Source organism: Dendrobates tinctorius, unplaced genomic scaffold (genome assembly GCF_039654945.1).
Source record: "Dendrobates tinctorius isolate UK_male_01 unplaced genomic scaffold, ASM3965494v1 ptg000085l, whole genome shotgun sequence".
Classification (NCBI taxonomy): Eukaryota; Metazoa; Chordata; class Amphibia; order Anura; family Dendrobatidae; genus Dendrobates; species Dendrobates tinctorius.
The window spans coordinates 5,980,535-6,001,814 of NW_027361753.1; the positions used below are offsets into that span (position 1 = coordinate 5,980,535).

General features: G+C 43.2%; 1 protein-coding gene across 3 annotated transcripts in view; it reads right to left on the reverse strand.

Moving 5' to 3' along the window:
- ZNF532 (zinc finger protein 532) overlaps window positions 1–21,280 on the reverse strand; it is an 80,696-nt gene that overhangs the window by 32,378 nt on the left and 27,038 nt on the right. For all 3 annotated transcript variants that reach the window (XM_073584797.1, XM_073584798.1, XM_073584799.1), the window contains exons 4-6: window positions 14,412–14,593; window positions 14,140–14,316; window positions 1,240–1,402 (exon numbers count right to left, since the gene is read on the reverse strand). In XM_073584797.1, coding sequence (XP_073440898.1) covers window positions 1,240–1,402; window positions 14,140–14,316; window positions 14,412–14,593 — 522 coding nt within the window. The remainder of the gene's footprint in view (window positions 1–1,239; window positions 1,403–14,139; window positions 14,317–14,411; window positions 14,594–21,280) is intronic.

Sequence of the window (21,280 nt, forward strand, 5' to 3'; positions counted from 1 at the left end):
TTCTTAGTCTTATCTTTTTTTTTTCCAAGCTCCTCTCAGCTGATTTAGGACCACAAAGTTCAGCTTAACTTTGTTGTGTTCTGTGGTCATAAGAGCTCAGAAAAAGACAGATAAGAGAATAAGAAACTTTCCATCAAAACGAGATCACCGACTGATTTTAAAATAACTCACTATGCAGTCAGTAACAGGCAAATGATGCAAAAAGTTTAAAGGAAACATGAATTTTTGGCTTTCAATTGCTGGCTGCAGAGTGAGTTAACCGTGAATCCGTCAGTGAACTCATTCAGACTGTTCTATCCAGCCATAAAATTGCTGTCTAGAAAGGTTACTCATATTTTTTATGCCTCCGTTATTACAGACATTGTATATTTTGTGTGTATTAATCCTTCCTATATTTTATATTGTAAGGAAACAGCACCATCTGCTGGCGGTTTAATGTATAGATTCTAGTTTAATTTGCAATTTATTATGGGAAGTTCCTAGGGCATTGTGGGATTGTTCCTGTTACACTGTGGTCTTATTATGACACTGTGAAGGAAACAGCAGCCATTGTTCCTCCATGCGTCTGAGGAGAAACCTCACCATTCGTTTTCTGCATGCTCTAAGCATAGTTGGTAAGCACCATCTATGTGTTACAGTCCTGTGTTTATCAATACGTTTGCTGTACTAAGTAGGTAATCAGTTTGTATTACCTCATGTTACCTGTGTATTACATCATATTACTTTGTATTGCAGACTATCTATATTTTATGCTCTGTGCAGTTATATATTCTGAAATGCTCCTGTTGTTGCATCTTATAGTTTCACCCTTTCCTGTCCCATATGCAATCAATAAAAGAAGGTTACAACTTACAGCCTCCTTTTTATTAAAGAAGACAGGGGGTTTAGCTACATGCCTCACTACACACCGTGCTAGCGTGTATGAGGACAGCATACAGACAGTCCAATGTGAGAGTTTGGAACTTATCCTTTTCTGAGCTCGTCTCAGCTGATTTATGACAGCGGACCACATCAAAGTTGTATATTTAGACAGTCTAAAAACAAATTTATGATTAAACAAAATTTTAAAAAAATATTTTTTATATTTTTTAGCTCTAAATACATAGGTTTAAGCAAATAAACAAAATAAAAAAATTGCCACCAGGGGATGGACAACTTTGGAAATCTAGCATTCAAGGGAACTGTCTCACTCATGAGGGATTACAGTACATTCCCACACTAACGGCCTTTTTCTCATACCTTGATGTGATCCATCATCAGCTGCTTCTGTGCGTAGAGGAGGGAACAGTCTGGACACTTAAATACGGGGACTTTTTGGTGCTCAAGATGTTGATCAAAGTGACGGTAGAGCAGCGGTTTCATCGTGAACACTGTGTCACACATGGAGCATTTGTAGATAATTCTGAGAAAAAAAAACAATCAAGAGACAGAAGGAAAGTTCAAGATTAATACCATCAATTTCAGACATTCACTCTACATCATACAGGGGATAAATGGGACAATACAAGGCCTGAGGAATGGACGATGTACCATAGAGCTGGTACAGAGCCCAGCATGGAACGCACACACAGACATGAGGGATTCCTACTCCCATGTCTATACAGAATAAAAAGAAAAGGAGCATGGGGGACATTATACAGCAAGACTGAGCAGTGTAGTAGTAAATCCAGCACTGGTGTAATATAAACGTTAGAAAACAGCAACATGAATATTATACAGCAGTTTTGAGCATTGTAGCTGTGAATCCAGCACTGGTGTGATATAAACACTAGGAAACAGCAATATGGAGGACATTATACAGCAGTACTGAGCAGTGTAGCTGTGAAACAAGCACTGGGGCGAGAAACACTAGAAACCAGCAACGGATATTATATAACAGTACTAAGCAGTGTAGCTGTGAATCTTCCTTTGGCATGAACTAAAACAGCTGCAGACTCTTCAATGAGTGTTCCTTGTTAAAATAGGAGGTGTAACCTGACGCCTCACTGTGCTGGCAAATCCATTTTACTCTGAGAAGACTGTTTTGAGATGCATTTTCAAAGTGGATGATGGGTTCAGAAAGCTGGGAATAGAGAGGTAGTGGAAGGAGAAGGGAGTTATAAGTGGATAAAGATGCATATATTTCTCTATGCCAAGATATATTACAAAAGTTTCTTATATTCGTTTGTACTATGGATTTATACAAAGTTTACTGAAGTGAAAGTGACCATATAGGTAGCCTGAAGGCCCCTCATATATACAAGAGTATAGATGGCATACAGGGCCTTCTTACATTAGTTACTGTATTTTTCCGACTATAAGACGCACCGGACCATAAGATGCACCCCAAATTTCCAGAAGGAAAATAGGGAAAAATAATTGTGTCAAATGGGGGTCCATCTTACAATCTGAAATCAGTTTACCCGGGGAAGGGCGCAGCAGCGCTGGTGGAGCGGAGTCACAGGAGATGTTCGGTGGTCTGGCGCTATGACTCCCTTCCCAGACTGGTGCGCCAGCCTCCGGGAAATCCCATCCCAGGCTGGTGTGCCAGGTGCGGCAGTGGTGCTCGGGGCTCTGCCAGCATCTTATGAAATCCCGGAGGCCCCGCATATCCATTGCTGCGATGCGGTGGCCTCCGGGAAATCCCATCCCAGGCTGGTGCATCAGGTACCGCGGTGGTGCTCTGTGGTGCGGGAGAGGGCTCCACCAGCATTTTGTGAAAGCCCAGAGGCCCCGCATATCCATTGCTGCGATGCGGTGGCCTCCGGGAAAATGGCCAACAGGGGCTGCACAAGCTCAGATTGAGATCTCGTTGCCGAGATCTCAATCTGAGCATGCGCCACCCCCGGCGGCCATTTTAACGGAGGCCACCGCATCGCATCAATGGATATGCGGAACCCCAGTGCCCTAACTGGTGATGAGGATGAAACGGTGATTAGTGATGCTGAGGTTCCTTAACTGCGGGTTTCTGGGGAAAATTTTGGAACTGCTCAAATGCGGGATCTGACCCTAAAAGGGACCTTTGAAAATTAGTCTGTGATTGGTGGGGTTGCTCAAGAGCCAGGGCCTGATACCAGGTACCCACACTTTGCAGTCAATATCAAATTGTTGTATCGAGTGACTACACTGAGGGGAAGTGACTTAGTAGAGCAGTTGTTGATTCCAGGATCCTACCGGCAGAGGGTTTTGGACATGGCACATTCGCATATTTTGGGCGGACATCTGGAGGTAGAAAAAACGCAGGAGAGAATATTTCAGAGGTTCTGCCCCACCTGCCAGATAAACACTCCTTCTTCTCACTTTCAAAGTCCCCTAGTCCCAATACCGGTAATAGAGATCGCGTTCGAGTGAATTGCCATGGACCTAGTAGGTCCTGTAGTTAAATTTGCATGAGCGCACCAATATATCCTTGTGGTCAAGGACTATACGACCCGGTACCCTGAAGAAGTACCCCTAAGGAACTCTTCGGCTAAGAGTATCACCCGGGAACATGTCCATATTTTTTCAAGGACGGGCCTGCTGAAGGAGATTTTGACAGACCATGGAACCCCCTTTATGAGCAAGGTAATGAAAGAACTGTGTAGGGTCCTCCAGATTGCCCATCTGCGAACCTCAGTGTACCATCCACAGACCAACGGCTTAGTAGAGTGCTTCAATAAAACTTTGAAAGCCATGCTCAAAAAGGTCATTGAGAAGGACGGTCGAGACTGGGACTACCTGCTTCCATTTCTGCACTTCTCAGTCAGGGAAGTTCCCCAAGCCTCTACTGGCTTCTCGCCGTTCAAGCTTCTGCATGGTCGACATGCGCAAGGGCTCCTGGACATCGCCATGGAAACCTGGGAAGCTGAGGTCATGCCACACAGGAGCATCATAGAGCATGTTGCCCAGTTGCAGGAGAGAATAGTGAAAGTAATGCCTATTGTGAAGGAGCACCTTCTCCTGGCATAGGAGGCACAGGCAAGAGTGTATAACCGATCAGCAAGGCTGAGGCAGTTGCAGCCCGGGACCATGTGCTAGTGCTTATCCCCACGGTGTAGGGCAAAATCCTAGCCAAGTGGCAAGGTCCATGTGAGGTAGTGGATAAACTGGGTGAAGTTAAATACAAGGTAAACCAGCCGGGGCGAAGGAAGCCGCACCAGATCTATCATGTCAACTTGCTCAAAGCCTGGCGAGACTGTGAATCGCTGGACACCCCGTGCCAGTCCCAAAGCCACAGTGGATGATGTTACCATTGCGGAGACTAACTCCAGCCCAGAGGCAACAGTATCAGCAGCTGTTGCAGTGTTACCATAACCTGTTCTCGGAGCTGCCAGGGTGTACTCAGGTGGTAGAGCATGATGTGTTGACAGAACCGCACGTAAGGGTGAACCTTAAGCCCTATAGAGTTACAGAAGCAAGTCGGGAAGTGATTTCAAAGAGGTGAAGAGGATGGTAGATTTCGGGGTGATAGAGAAGTCAAAAAGTGGATGGCTGAGTCCAATTGTCCTCGTGCGAAAGCCCGACGGTAAGTGGTGGTTCTGTAACGACTACCGCAAGCTGAATGAAGTCTCAAGATTTGATGCGTACCTTATGCCGCGTGTGGACGAACTCCTTGAGAGACTTGGTCCTGCGAGATACATTACAACCCTCAACCTGGCAAAGGGCTGGCTATTGGCAAATCCATATGTCCCAGAGTGCCAAGGAAAAGACGACCTTTTCAACACCTGAAGGGTATTTTCAATACACCAGAATGCCCTTCAGTCTGAAGGGGGCTCCGGCAACCTTCCAGAGATCCTGGCTCCACAAAAGAAGTATGTTGCAGCGTATCTCGATGATACAGGGAAGCAAAAGGCCAGAAAAAGCCATACACCTGAAAAATGCTATTGAGAACTCTGCTATTAGAAGTGGGAGGAAAGAACAAAGACAAAAAAAAAAATCTAAATAATAAAAATATTGGAGAAAGAGAAACCAATCACAAACTAAAATGTTTCTATACTAATGCACAAAGCATGGGCAACAAACAAGGAGAATTGGAACTACTAACACAGGAGAAGAAATATGATGTCATTGTAATCACTGAAACTTGGTGGGACAATACACATGATTGGAATACAAGGCTAGAAGGACACAACTTATTTGCAAGAAACAGACTTGATAAACGAGGAGGAGGTGTCGCATTGTATGTTAGAAACGCGTATATCTGCACAGAGATTGAAGCTTCAGAGACTGGGAGTTCTGTGGAAACTGTTTGGGTAAGAATACAAGGACAGAACAATGGAAAAGACACCATTGTAGGCATTTACTACAGGCCGCCTGTGCAAGCTGAAGATACGAATGAACTCTTTATGCATCAAATGGCCCAGTTCTCCAAAAAATATGACATAGTTGTCATGGGAGATTTCAACTATCCAGACATTTGTTGGGAATCTTTCTCAGGCAAAACTAACAGGTCAAGGAAATTCTTATCCTCTCTTGCTGACAACTTTATCTTCCAAAAGGTAGGGGAGAAAAAAAAAGGGGAACTGCTACCTTGGATCTAATCCTTATAAACAGGGAGGAAATGGTTGAGGAGGTAAAAGTGGCTGGGACCCTAGGAGGTAGCGACCATGCTATTTTAGAATTTTGGATAACTAGAGGAAGAAGACCTGTGAAGACTCAGACGTCAAGGTTAGATTTCAGAAAGGCAGATTTTAAGGGATTCAGAAAGAGAATTGGAGGGATCCGATGGCTGGATATCCTTAAAGACAAAAATGTACAGGAAGGATGGGAAATCTTGAAAAATGAAATTCTCAAAGCACAATTGTTAACAATTTTGAAAAGAGGGTAGAATAGGAAGCATGTAAGGAAACCAGGATGAATGAACACAGAACTTAAGCACATACTAAAAAGGAAGAAATAATTGTTTATAAAATGGAAAGAGGGAGGAATATCTAAAGAAGAATATAATGCTGTCTGCAGAACCTGCAGGGCACAAATCAGATTAGCTAAAGCTGACAATGAATTGAGGCTTGCAAGAGACGTCAAAAGCAATAATAAAGGATTTTGGGGATATGTCAAAAGTAAAAGAAAAGTCAAAGATGCTATAGGATTTTTACAGGATGAAAATGATGAAATGGTAAGACAGGATGTTGAAAAGGCCGAACTTTTAAATTCCTATTTTGCATCTATTTTCTCTCAGAAAGGAAATGTAACATCACCTATTCTTCACTGTCCTATTAAGGGAATAGAAGAATCCAGGATATCTATAAACAGAAAGCTAGTGAGGAAACACTTAGCTAACCTAAATGAATTCAAGTCTCCAGGTCCAGATGAATTACACCCCAGAGTACTGAAGGAGATAGCAGAAGACATTTTTGAACCCCTCTCCAAAATCTTTGAAAATTCTTAGAGAACAAGAGAAGTCCCAGAAGACTGGAGAAGAGCAAATGTTGTTCCTATCTTCAAAAAGGGGAAGAAGGTGGACCCAGGCAACTATAGGCCAGTGAGTCTGACTTCTATACTAGGAAAGATCTTTGAACAAATTATTAAACAACATGTATGTCAGTACCTGGATAAGAATGAAGTGATTAAACAGAGTCAGCATGGGTTTGTAACTAATAAGTCATATCAGACTAACTTAATCACTGATTGAGTGGATCAGGGAAATGCTGTAGATATAGTATATCTTGACTTCAGCAAAGCATTTGACAAAGTATCTCCCACAATCCTTATTGAAAAAATGACTCAGTATGGAATGAACAAGGCTACTGTTAGGTGGATTTATAACTGGCTTAGTGATCGGACCCAAAGAGTGGTCGTAAATGGCTGCACGTCCAGTTGGAAGAATGTCTCAAGTGGGGTACCACAGGGCTCTGTCCTGGGCCCTGTATTGTTCAACATCTTAGTCAACGATTTAGATGAAGGTATTGCGGGTAAACTGATTAAACTTACTGATGACACAAAGCTAGGAGGGATAGCTAATACTAGAGAAGAGAGACAGAGGATTCAAAAAGATATAAATAAACTGGAGCAGTGGGCAGCAACTAACAGAATGGTTTTTAACAGGGAAAAATGCAAAGTACTACATCTGGGCAATAAAAATGAAAAAAGCATATACAGAATGGGATGAATAGGGCTAAGCAACATCACATATGAAAAAGACTTGGGTATACTAATAGATCACAGACTGAATATGAGTCAACAGTGTGATGCAGCAGCAAAAAAGGCAAATGCAATTCTAGGATGTATTAACAGAAGCATACAGTCTAGATCACGTGAAGTCATTATTGCCCTCTACTCCTCTTTGGTCAGACCTCATCTGGAATACTGTGTCCAGTTTTGGGCGCCACATTTAAAAAAAAACACATCAACAAACTGGAGCAAGTTCAGAAAAGAGCGACCAGAATGGTGACCGGTCTGCAAACCCTGTCTTATGAGGAAAGGTTGCAGGATTTTGGAATGTTTAGCTTGCAAAAGAGAAGACTGAGAGGAGACTTAATAGCTGTCTACAAATATCTCAAGGGCTGTCACATTGTGGAAGGATCATCTTTATTCTCATTTGCACAAGGAAAGACTAGAAGCAATGGGATGAAACTGAATGGGAGGAGCCACAGATTAGATATTAGAAAAAACTTTTTGACAGAGTGATCAATGAGTGGAACAGGCTGCCACGAGAGGTGGCGAGTTCTCCTTCAAAAGAAGTCTTCAAACAGAGGCTGGACAGACATCTGTCTGGGATGATTTAGTGAATCCTGCTTTGAGCAGGGGGTTGGACCAGATGGCCCAGGAGGTCCCTTCCAACTCTACGATTCTATGATTCTATGACATTTGGATCTTTAGCCTTGAATTTGCAAGTCACCTGCCAAAGGTACAGGCGATTCTGGATGCTTTAAGAAATGCGGGGTTCACCATAAATCCATAAAAGTGTGCCATAGGGAAGGAAGAGGCCAAGTACCTAGGCTATGTCGTCAGGGGGGGCCAAATTAAGCCACAAATAAACAAGGTCGAGCTGATTCAAGACTGGCCGCAACCGCTTTCCAAGAAGTAAGTGCGGGTGTTTCAGGGAATTGTGGGATATTATCGACGATTAATTCCAGATTTCGACAGATCTTATTAAAAGGCACCAACTCGACAATAGTTAAATGAACTGATGACACAGAGATGGCGCTCCAGGAGCTCAAGTGTGCTCTGTGTAAACATCCGGTTGTGGTTGCACCAGATTTCAGCAAAGAGTTTGTGGTTCAGACAGATGCATCAGAAGTTGGCTTGGGAGCCGTGCTGTCTCAAGAAATAAATGGAGAAGAACATACTATCCTGAATTTGAGCTGGAAGCTTTTATCATGTGAGAAGAACTACACCATCGTTGAGAAGGAGTGTCTAGCCATAAATTGGGCTGTGGATACAATGAGGTATTATCTACTAGGCCGGAGATTCAAACTTGTGTCCCTCTGAGATGGTTAAGGGAGAAAAAGGATAAGAATGCCCGGGTGGCTAGGTGGTTTTTAGGCTTCCAGGATTTCAGGTTCCATGTAGAACACAGGCCCGGGAAGTTACACGGAAAGCAGATGCCCTCACCAGAATTCCCTGTTTGGTGTCTGAAGGTGCCAAAGCCCCCGGCTTTGGGCAGAGGAGGGGAATATGTGACAGGGTCACTGGTGCCGTACGTGAGGGGAGATATGCATCACAGAGGTTGCTTTCCTGCGTGATGTGAAAGCCATAAGTTTTTCCTCCTGTATGATATGTGCCGAGAGCAATCCAGTCGCTCTATGGGTCTGGCTTTCATGATGGGTAGGTCAGAGATTGGCAGGACACCTACCCACCATATCTCCATATCTCCCCCTCTGAGGGTGTGGCGGGAGAGAGATAAATGTGCAGCCAGTTTTTTCCCCCCATCTGTGTTGTGTGGACGAAGGAAGTCTCCAGACTGAAGCTCCTGCGAGAGGTGCCATATGTGTTGTCCCAGAAGGCAGAAGCCGCACTGGGAAGGACGTTATATGAACTTTTACTTTCATTTGAGCCAGAAAGGCTGTTTTCTATTACAGTCTGGGCTTTTTGGTTTATGACGCAATAAACCACCAAGAGAATTTAACCAAACGTGTTCCTGTGTCTGCCTCGGGGAGCAGCTAAGTGGGCAGATCTTCCACAACAGACACGCACACATGCCATGAATTCTATAAGTGTCATCCTCTACCCATGCTTGCAGTCAGCGCTTTGCATCAGTATGGAATCGGTAGCAGTCCGACACCTGCTCCCCTCCCATTAGCTGTTTGCAGTACTGATTGAATGTATAAAGTATATAGAGTGAGAATAATGCAGCTCCGTACATTGTGTAGTGGCCGTTCACGAGTAATGCAGCTCAGCTGTTACTGAAGTGAATGTGATCTCAGCTGCAGTACCAATAATGACCACTAGACAGCGTATGGAGCTATTCTGACTCTTTATATTACCGTATGTATATCTGAAGCTGTAAAAAGCTGATCAGTACCGTCAAACCCCCATTGATCTGATATGTTTGATCTTTCTTACTGATTGGTCGTCAATATATCTTATTCTTGGACATCCCCTTTAAAGGAGCCTTAGTGCTCTCTATTTAGTAGATTGTCAGGGCTGTTAGGATAAGATTGCTGCTAATAAAATATTGATGGCTTATCCTAAGGATAGGACAGCACTATATAAAAGCCCTAGAATAACCCTTTAAAAAAACAACAAAAAAAACAAGTTTGCTTAGTAAAGCTGTAAAGTTTCTCCTCTGGTCCCAGGTGAAATCAAGTGTAATTGAGGTTGTAAAAATGACAATTATGGCGAAACGCAAAATCAATAACCATTTTACATCTTAGTTAAAAGCAGAACAATGTTTTTGCCTCCTGAAGAAAATAAATCTGCTTTTTTTTTTCCTCCTATTAAATCTGCAAGTATTTTCTCCTATACAGAACATTTTCTTAAGAGTTTTGCATTTTTTATAAAGGAGAGGAACAATTAATGATGGATGAGCCCAATCCTCACCATCCCTCATATAACCTGGAACGACAGAGTCTGCAATGTCTCCCCGGTCCTAGTGTAAGCTATCTTATGGGAAGGACGCCTTATAGAGGACCAGTCACCAAGACAAAAGTGGCCAGGGTTTACTCTTATTTTATTCCATCTGCTCCTCTGAATATTCATGTACAGTAATTTCTTGTTTTGTTTTTTTTAAATCATACGGTTCCAGAAATAATGCCTTTTTGCTTAGTTATAATTTTTATGGTGTTTGCTAAGGGGGTGTGGCTCACAGGATCCTCAGGGGTGTGAATTTAGAGTGCTCTGCATAAATAATTAACCTGTGAGCTAAAGACCAATATGTCAGATTTTCAAAAACAAAACTTAGGAGAGCAGCAGGAATAAAATAAAAGCAAAAAGTGGACACTTTAGGACTGTGGATAAGTCACCTTTAAAAGGGAAACCCTCTCTTAAGGCAAGGAGGTGTTACAGTCGTCACCCCCACTGATTAGCTATTTGCAGCTCCAGTAATGATCGCGTGTAAACTGTTAGGAATGGCGGAACGCACTAAATATAAATAATAATAAAGTGCGTTCGCTGCTCGGGGTCCACCGTGCAGTAGGTTGTATAACCGCTGACAAGTGGTGGCAGGAGCAATATGGCGGTAATGCACACAGGGTTAAACGTCACCCAGGTGCGCAGAGCACTCTCAGTTAAGTCGCAGGAATGCCAAATAAATACAAATACACAGACTGAGCCTGTTGAGATCACAGAACTCAGTATAAATACACACACGGTATCAGGTCACAGGAGTAGCTCTAGACGGCGGCACTACATCCGTCTAGACCTACCGTGTGTGCGGCGGCGCAGCTGTGGACGCTAAGGAGAGCTGCTACTGCAGCGCGGCGTGGACACTGCCGCTAAACGACAAGGCTAAGGCGCAAGCGCAATGTCGGACGCTAGCAGCTGTGGATGTTGCAGCAGAGGAGCGCTGGCGCTGATTCTAAACTCAGTCCCTGACCACATACGTAATATCAGAGGGAAGGGGTTTCATAATGAGTCATTCACCAGAATCATACATCCGTCCTCATACACACAGCAGCAAGTCTATACTAGCGCATGGCGGAACAGCCATGCGCGCCTTTTATAGCAGCCGGGACCTTCCGCAAGCTTCCAGATCTCTGAGATGGACCAATGAGATCTGGAGCAGGACCTGAGCACATGACTCCCGATCTCCAACGGGAGATCGTCCCATGAACATGCTCAGTAGGAGGACAGAAGGACTTAGCCTCAGGAGAGATATGCTGCAAGGCAATCTCCTCTGCAGTGGATAAATAGGAGGAGAGTGCAGAATCTGATCTGGATCCCTGCAGTGTAAACGCAGAAATCCGACGCCTAACAGTAAATAGTGTACAAAGCCAGAAAACCACGGCTCCATACGCTGCAAGCCATTCTCGGTAACTGCAGTTCAGCTTCTATTTAAAGGGATGTTATCAGAAAATAACCTATTGTTTAAGCTTTTTTTGTGCTACATGTATTTTCTTTATGTACGATAATCTTTTTTTTAATCTTTATTACATAAAATTATTTTCACGCTGGCCATCGGTGTTTTTTTTTTTTAGACTCCTACTTTCAGGAAAACTTTTCAGCAGGCTCCTTATCAGAAACAGGATTATAATCATAGGTAACACCTCTATACACAGCTGGTAACAAAGGATTCATCAATTACAATAGGTTATATTCCTGTTCTCACTCTTTTCGCAATGACCTTTTCTCACGCTCATTAGACGCTTCAAAGCAAAAAGATAGGGTCGGGATCTGACCATTGTGCCTAATGTACATTTGTTATTTCCCAAAATAAAAGGAGGTTAGAGTTTAAAATAAGCCCCAGAGTGAAAATTGCAAAATCCCTATTTTTTTTTAATTTTAATACAGATGCTATGTACAAAAAAATCCCCTTCCCCCAAAACAAAAACCCAATATTTTATTTTGAACTGGACACAGAATGTAATAGTGGTTGCAGAGTGGAATAAAGCGTGGAGTTGTTTTTTTTATTTTGACTCTCAGTTGTGGAGATATTAACAATCAAGGTATCTGGCACCTAATGAAACTAATGAGTTAAAAAAGACCAAGAGGGTGTTATGAGACAGTTTTCACTGGGGACGTGTACTTCTTCTCCCTGTATGACACTGGCCAATCAGAAGCAGGCAGCAACACAGAAGAAAAAAAAAGCCCCCACTATAGCTTACTGTAGGTTTCTCACTGTGTAATATTTAAGGATAGCTTTGATCTCCTGGTCTAACCTCCTGAATGATTAGGAGGTGCTGGGAGAATAAAGCACAGATGACTCACACAATTCAGATAAGGTTTCAGTGGGGGGGGGCAAGCGAAGTACAGAAGAGTTTGGCTGTGTCACATTAAAAACCGTTCTAACTCGTAATCACTCTTCAATGAGAATACAACAAGCTACTCCTGTGAGAAATGTAATGACACCCAGTCCTGCTCTCACTACAGAGTAACAACAAGATGCTTGGAGTACAACAGACAAAAGTGGGCAGTGTTTGAGAAGGGGCAGTACAGCAAAGCTGAGTGTGCTAGTAGAGAAGGAGAGCTTATATAAGGTTTTGTAATGTGACAAAGCTAAACTCAGATGCACTTTGTAATCATGCAGGAGGTTAGACCAGCAGATCAGAGCTGTGTCATTACATCTTGCACACTGAGAAACCTAAGCTATAGTGGGGGCTTTTTTTTCCTGCTGTGTTGCTGCCTGCTTATGATTGATCAGCCTCATACAGGGAGAATAACTACACGCCCCCAGAGAAAACAGTCTGATAACACCCAATTGGATTTAAAAAAATAAATAAATAAACTTGTTTTGTGGCAAATACTTGCCTTGCTAATATTTCCTCAGTGGAGAGGTGAAATAAAAAGATAAAAATAATGTTGTATTCTGCTCAGCAGCCACTCTTATATCCTGTGTCCAATTCGATATGAAAAAAATAGATGACAGGTTCACTGAATCTGATCTGCAGCATTTGAGAACAGCCACTACATGGACTATTGAGCTGTGATGTTTGTCTGGTCACGTCTATTATTGTTGATAACAGCTGATCGTTGGGGATGCCGGGGTTTGTAGCTCCACCAACCTGATGTTGATGATCTCCCCAAGGATCAGACATTAGTATGGAAAGCCTGGAAACCCCTTTAAGGCAGGTTTAATCAGGCAGATTTCTGTCTATAACAAGTGTCAATCTCATTTAAAGGGAATCTGTCACCCTTTTCTTTGCCCTATTGGCTTCCGGCATAGACATTCTGTAATGCTGTAGATAAGCCCCCGATGTAACCTGAAAGAGAAGAAAAACACATTATATTTTACTCACCGAGGTGGGCGGTCCGGTCCGATGGGTGTTGCGGTCCGGTCCGACGCCTCCCTTCTTCATGCGGTGATGTCCTCTTCTCCCGTCCTGTAATGGCTCCGGCGCAAGCGCACTGTTCTGCCCTGTTGAGGGCAGAGCAGAGTCCTGCAGTGCGCAGGCGTCAGGAGAGGTCTGGCGCCTGTGCACTGCAGAATTCTGCTCTGCCCTCATCAGGGCAGAGCAGTGCGCCTGCGCCGGAGCCATTTCAGGACGGGAGAAGAGGACGTCATCGCAAGAAGAAGGGAGGCGTCGGACCGGACCGCCCAACTGGTGAGTATAATATAATGTGTTTTTCTTCTCTTTCAGGTTACATCGGGGGCTTATCTACAGCATTACAGAATTCTGTAGATAAGCCCCCGATGTCTATGCCGGCAGCTGAATGGCCAAAAAAAGGCTGACAGATTCCCTTTAAAGACCGGTTTCAAATGGCAACTGCAATCTGAAGGGGAAGAACAAAGGCTAATATGATCATACAGATCATAGGTTATGTTTGTTACTGGCCACAGTGTGAACGTGCATCTACATATTGCATTTATATCTACATGTGTTCCAGGTAATTTTTTTGGTATTGATCACACAAATTACATACTGTCTATAGCAGATCCCTGCTGTTTACACGGGAAGATGAGCGGATCAGAAACATTATTTCTATGCTGGAAAAAAAAATGCGATCAGCTGACGATCAACCTTTTTTTGTCGGTTCATCATTGCCATGTTGACTTTAGTGAAAAGCAATCGGATCATGGCATGGTCAACTCAGCTTCATCTATGTAGATTTACAAAAAAAAAAAAAAGATACAAAAATACATACTTAGGGCTTCCGATCTTTACCCCTGGGTGCTGGGTGTTTGCATGGGACTGGGTGCTGGGATCCGATTTAAAAGCCATGGGGCAGATAGGACATTTGTAGAAGACTTCACAATGGGAGCCTTGAATGTGACTCTTCAGAGCAGTGAGCTCTGAATACACCACATTGCAATGAATACACCTGAAAGGGAAAAAAAAAAGGGAGAAAAAATGTTATGAGTTAGAAAGGAGCGTCACTCTCTAAGATTACCTTTCTTTCTAGAAAACTGAACTTACCGGATGCCGATCTTGCGAGTGTAGTGCAGGCAGTTCTTGGTGATGTGAGTCTGATAATGTGCCGACCTGCAGATGGCGCCGCACTCGGGGCAGGTGAATGGGGACTTGTGCTGATGGATGCGCTGGTGACACGAAAAACTGCACTGGTTCGGTAACATCATCATACAGACACTGCACACCTTCTACAAAACAAAACCACCAAGAACTAATGCTTAGATATCCGCTTTTAACGGGAAATAACTTATTATTTTTATTAGGGTGCTTTCACACAGTGTTCAGGCACTCTTTCGGTGGCCCATGAAAAGAAATTCAGAAGTTTGTAAAAAAAAAACGTACATTTGTGTCGCCGATAAGGTTTGCTTTTTTCTTTCCGTCTTTTTAAATTGTGTGGCGACTTTACAGTTTTAGTGATACCAATTTGGGGGTACAAATGACTCTTTGATCTTTCTTATATTTGTTTTTTTAAGGACGTGTGGTGACCAAAAAAAAAAAAGGAATAACAATTCCGATGTTTTGATTTTTTACACCCTCATTACTTGTATTGTTATATTATTATAAATACCAGACTTATGGATGTGGCGATACCAGTTTTTTTTATTTTAATTTTTTTTTTATTGGGAGAAAAAGGCGGTCGAGTCAAATGTTTATATGCTTTTTACACATTATATATATATATATATATATATATATATATATATATATATATATATATATATACACATATACACTCACTGGCCACTTTATTAGGTACACCATGCTAGTAACGGGTTGGACCCCCTTTTGCCTTCAGAACTGCCTCAATTCTTCGTGGCAGAGATTCAACAAGGTGCTGGAAGCATTCCTCAGAGATTTTGGACCATATTGACATGATGGCATCACACAGTTGGCGCAGATTTGTCGGCTGCACATCCCTGATGCGAATCTCCCGTTCCACCACATCCCAAAGATGCTCTATTGGATTGAGATCTGGTGACTGAGGAGGCCATTTGAGTACAGTGAACTCATTGTCATGTTCAAGAAACCAATCTGAGATGATTCGAGCTTTATGACATGGCGCATTATCCTGCTGAAAGTAGCCATCAGATGTTGGGTACATTGTGGTCATAAAGGGATGGACATGGTCAGCAACAATACTCAGGTAGGCTGTGGCGTTGCAACGATGCTCAATTGGTACCAAGGGGCCCAAAGAGTGCCAAGAAAAAATTCCCCACACCATGACACCACCACCACCAGCCTGAACCGTTGATACAAGGCAGGATGGATCCATGCTTTCATGTTGTTTACGCCAAATTCTGACCCTACCATCCGAATGTCGCAGCAGAAATCGAGACTCATCAGACCAGGCAACGTTTTTCCAATCTTCTACTGTCCAATTTCGATGAGCTTGTGCAAATTGTAGCCTCAGTTTCCTGTTCTTAGCTGAGAGGAGTGGTACCCGGTGTGGTCTTCTGCTGCTGTAGCCCATCTGCCTCAAAGTTCGACGCACTGTGCGTTCAGAGATGCTCTTCTGCCTACCTTGGTTGTAACGGGTGGCAATTTGAGTCACTGTTGCCTTTCTATCAGCTCGAACCAGTCTGCCCATTCTCCTCTGACCTCTGGCATCAACAAGGCATTTCCGGCCACAGAACTGCCGCTCATTGGATTTTTTTTCTTTTTCGGACCATTCTCTGTAAACCCTAGAGATGGTTGTGCGTGAAAATCCCAGTAGATCAGCAGTTTCTGAAATACTTAGACCAGCCCTTCTGGCACCAACAATCATGCCACGTTCAAAGGCACTCAAATCACCTTTCTTCCCCATACTGATGCTCGGTTTGAACTGCAGGAGATTGTCTTGACCATGTCTACATGCCTAAATGCACTGAGTTGCCGCCATGTGATTGGCTGATTAGAAATTAAGTCTTAACACACAGTTGGACAGGTGTACCTAATAAAGTGGCCAGTGAGTGTATATATATATATATATATATATATATATATATATATATATATATATATATATGTGTGTGTGTGTGTGTGTTTGTCACTTTATTTCATTAGTCTTGAATCTGTGATCATCTGATTGCTATTACTACAGTTAGGTCCATATATATTTGGACAGAGACAGCATTTTTCTAATTTTGGTTCTAGACATTACCACAATGAATTTTAAACAAAACAATTCAGATGCAGTTGAAGTTCAGACTTTCAGCTTTCATTTGAGGGTATCCACAATAAAATTGGATGAAGGGTTTAGGAGTTTCAGCTCCTTAACATGTGCCACCCTGTTTTTAAAGGGACCAAAAGTAATTGGACAATTGGCTCCAAGGCTATTTCAAGGACAGGTGTGGGCAATCCCTTCGTTATGTCATTCTCAATTAAGCAGATAAAAGGCCTGGAGCTGATTTGAGGTGTGGTGCTTGCATTTGGAAGGTTTTGCTGTGAAGGAAACATGCGGTCAAAGGAGCTCTCCATGCAGGTGAAACAAGCCATCCTTAAGCTGCAAAAACAGAAGTAACCCATCCGAGAAATTGCTACATCTTTAGGAGTGGCAAAATCTACAGTTACATCCTGAGAAAGAAAGAAAGCACGGGTGAACTCATCAATGCAAAAAGATCTGGGCGCCCATGGAAGACAACAGTGGTGGATGATCCCAGAATAATCTCCATGGTGAAGAGAAACCCCTTCACAACAGCCAACCAAGTGAACAACACTCTCCAGGAGGTTGGCGTATCAATATCCAAATCTACCATAAAGAGAAGACTGCATGAAAGTAAATACAGAGGGTTCACTGCACGGTGTAAGCCACTCATAAGCATCAAGAATCAAAAGGCTAGACTTGACTCTGCTAAAAAACATCTAAAAAAGCCAGCACAGTTCTGGAAGAACATTCTTTGGACAGATGAAACCAAGATCAACCTCTACCAGAATAATGGAAAGAGAAAAGTATGGCGAAGGTGTGACCCAAAGCATACCACATCCACTGTAAAACACGGCGGAGGCAGTGTGATGGCTTGGGCATGCATGGCTGCCAGTGACACTGGGTCACTAGTGTTTATTGATGATGTGACACAGGACAGAAGCAGCCGAAGGAATTCTGAGGTATTCAGAGCCATACTGTGCGCTCAGATCCAGCCAAATGCGGCCAAACTGATTGGTCGTCGTTTCATACTACAGATGGACAATGACCCAAAACATAAAGCCAAAGCAACCCAGGAGTTTATTAAAGCAAAGAAGTGGAATATTCTTGAATGGCCAAGTCAGTCACCTGATCTCAACCCAATTGAGCATGCATTTCACTTGTTAAAGACTAAACTTCAGACAGAAAGGCCAACAAACAAACAGCAACTGAAAACCACCGCAGTGAAGGCAGAGCATCAAAAAGGAGGAAACACAGCGTCTGGTGATGTCCATGAGTTCAAGACTTCAGGCAGTCATTGCCAACAAAGGGTTTTCAACCAAGTACTAGAAATGAACATTTTATTTACAATTATTTAATCTGTCCAATTACTTTTGGTCCCTTTAAAAACAGGGTGGCACATGTTAAGGAGCTGAAACTCCTAAACCCTTCATCCAATTTAAATGTGGATACCCTCAAATGAAAGCTGAAAGTCTGAACTTCAACTGCATCTGAATTGTTTTGTTTAAAATTCATTGTGGTAATGTCTAGAACCAAAATTAGAAAAATCTTGTCTCTGTCCAAATATATATGGACCTAACTGTATATAATGCACAGTAGTACCTGCAAATTGTTGAGTAATTCTGACCAGAAAAATATGATGTTTTGCAGCAAGAGAAACAATTGGTCGTTATTATTTCCTCCAAAAAGAGGTATCATGTTGATGTCAGGAGCAGCACTGATATAGGAGGGGAGTGCGGGTATTTTTACTTTCTTACACCACGCATTACGTTTTTTATTTTAATTATTAATGTAGGTGACAACCACTTTAAAGGGCACAATTACAGGGTTTTGTTGTTTGATTTTTTTGCACCTGTTCTCATCATATTCACCTGACTCAAGCATCATATTCACCTGACTCAAGGGGTTGGTCAGAAAGTTTACACGTTATATCACGAAGGGTAATATAAGTAACAAAACAAACAGAACTGAAATACCAATTGTGACCAGCAGGTGGAGCAGTTGCCATTCCTCTAAGGCCTGGATATTCCTTGTGCTTATATTCGGCTATAACTATAAATCCCGGGGTCAGAGCTCAGATATTCCCAGTTATTAAAGGACAGGAAGAATTATATTGAGCAATTTCATTACATGTTGCACCAACATAGCCACGAGTGACCACTGAGACTAAACATCCACCAAGAGAGGACCTCGCGAGCGGCTGTCCCAGGCGAGGCCGTCGCGAGCGGCTGTCCCAGGCGAGGACCTCGCGAGCGGCTGTCCCAGGCGAGGACCTCGCGAGCGGCTGTCCCAGGCGAGGCCCTCGCGAGCGGCAGCCCCACGGCGAGCCCCTCGTGAGCGGCTGCCCCACGGCGAAGCCCTCGTAAGCGGCTGCCCCACGGCGAGGCCCTTGTGAGCGGCTGCTCCACGGCGAAGCCCCTCGTGAGCGGTGGCCACAGGTGAGGCCATCGTAAGGATGGCAGCCTCAGACAGTGCCCTCGTAATCACACCTGCCTCAGACAGTGCTCTCGTAAGCAAGCTGGGTTCAGATGGTGACCCAGTAAGTGCACGCCTCAGATATGCGCTCGTAAGTGCACCTGCCTCAGAAGGGGTAATCCTTGACACTGATCTCGCTTTCAAACCACATATCCAAGCCCTTTCCACTTCAACTCAAAAATATTTCTCGGATCTCTACATTCCTCAACCAAGAATCTGCAAAAACCCAGGTCCATGCCCTCATCATCTCCCACCTTGACTACTACAACCTCCTGCTCTGTGGCCTCCCCTCTAACACACTCGCACTCCTCCAATCTATTCTCAACTCTGCTGCCAGATTAATCCACCTGTCCCCCCACTATTGCCCGGCCTCTCCCCTCTGTCAATCCCTGCGCTGGCTGCCCATTACCCAAAGACTCCAGTGCAAAACCCTAACCATGACATACAAAGCCATCAACAACCTGTGTCCTCCATACATCCGTGACCTCGTCTCCCAGTACTTACTTACATGCAACCGCCGATCCTCACAAGATCTCCTTCTGTACTCCCCTCTTATCTCCTCTTCCCACAATCGCATACAAGACTTCTCCCACGCATCCCCTCTACTCTGGAACTCTCTACCACAACATATCAGACTCTCTCCTACCATGGAAACTTTCAAAAAGAACCTGAAGACCTACCTCTTCCGACAAGCCTATAACCTGCAGTAACCACCGATCGACCTAACCGCTGCATGACCAGCTCTACCCTCGCCTACAGTATCCTCACCCATCCCTTGCAGATTGTGAGCCCTCGTGGGCAGGGTCCTCTTTCCTCCTGTACTTGTCCTGACTTGTATTGTTTAAGATTACTGCACTTGCTTTTATTATGTATACCCCTCCTCAAATGTAAAGCGCCATGGAATAAATGGTGCTATAATAAATAATGATAATAATAATGTACCCTTGTAAGCGCGCCCGCCTTGGACGGTGCACTCACAAGCACGCCCACCTTGGACGGTGCACTCGTAAGCGAGCCCACTCGTTACTCTTCTAAGGCAAAACTAACAGGTCAAGGAAATTCTTATCCTCTCTTGCTGACAACTTTATCTTCCAAAAGGTAAGGGAGAAAACAAGGGGAACTGCTACCTTGGATCTAATCCTTATAAACAGGGAGGAAATGGTTGAGGAGGTAAAAGTGGCTGGGACCCTAGGAGGTAGCGACCATGCTATTTTAGAATTTTGGATAACTAGAGGCGGAAGACCTGTGAAGACTCAGACGTCAAGGTTAGATTTCAGAAAGGCAGATTTTAAGGGATTCAGAAAGAGAATTGGAGGGATCCAATGGCTGGATATCCTTAAAGACAAAAATGTCCAGGAAGGATGGGAAATCTTGAAAAATGAAATTCTCAAAGCACAGTTGTTAACAATTCCGAAAAGAGGGAAGAATAGGAAGCAGTTAAGGAAACCAGGATGGATGAACACAGAACTTAAGCACATGCTAAAAAGGAAGAAAAAAATGTTTATAAAATGGAAAGAGGGAGGCATATCTAAAGAAGAATATAATGCTGTCTGCAGAACCTGCAGGGCACAAATCAGATTAGCTAAAGCTGAAAATGAATTGAGGCTTGCAAGAGATGTCAAAAGCAATAATAAAGGATTTTGGGGATATGTCAAAAGTAAAAGAAAAGTCAAAGATGCTATAGGATTTTTACAGGATGAAAATGATGAAATGGTAAGACAGGATGTTGAGAAGGCTGAACTTTTAAATTCCTATTTTGCATCTGTTTTCTCTCAGAAAGGAAATGTAACATCAACTGTTATTCACTGTCCTATTAAGGGAATAGAAGAATCCAGGATATCTATAAACAGAAAGATAGTGAGGAAACACTTAGCTAGCCTAAATGAATTCAAGTCTCCAGGTCCAGATGAATTACACCCCAGAGTACTGAAGGAGATAGCAGAAGAAATTTTTGAACCCCTCTCTATAATCTTTGAAAATTCTTGGAGAACAGGAGAAGTGCCAGAAGACTGGAGAAGAGCAAATGTTGTTCCTATCTTCAAAAAGGGGAAGAAGGTGGACCCAGGTAACTATAGGCCGGTGAGTCTGACTTCTATACCAGGAAAGATCTTTGAACAAATTATTAAACAACATGTATGTCAATACCTGGATAAGAATGAAGTGATTAAACAGTGTCAGCATGGGTTTGTAACTAATAAGTCATGTCAGACTAACTTAATTTCCTTCTATGACGGTATCACTGATTGGTTGGATCAAGGAAATGCTGTAGATATAGTAT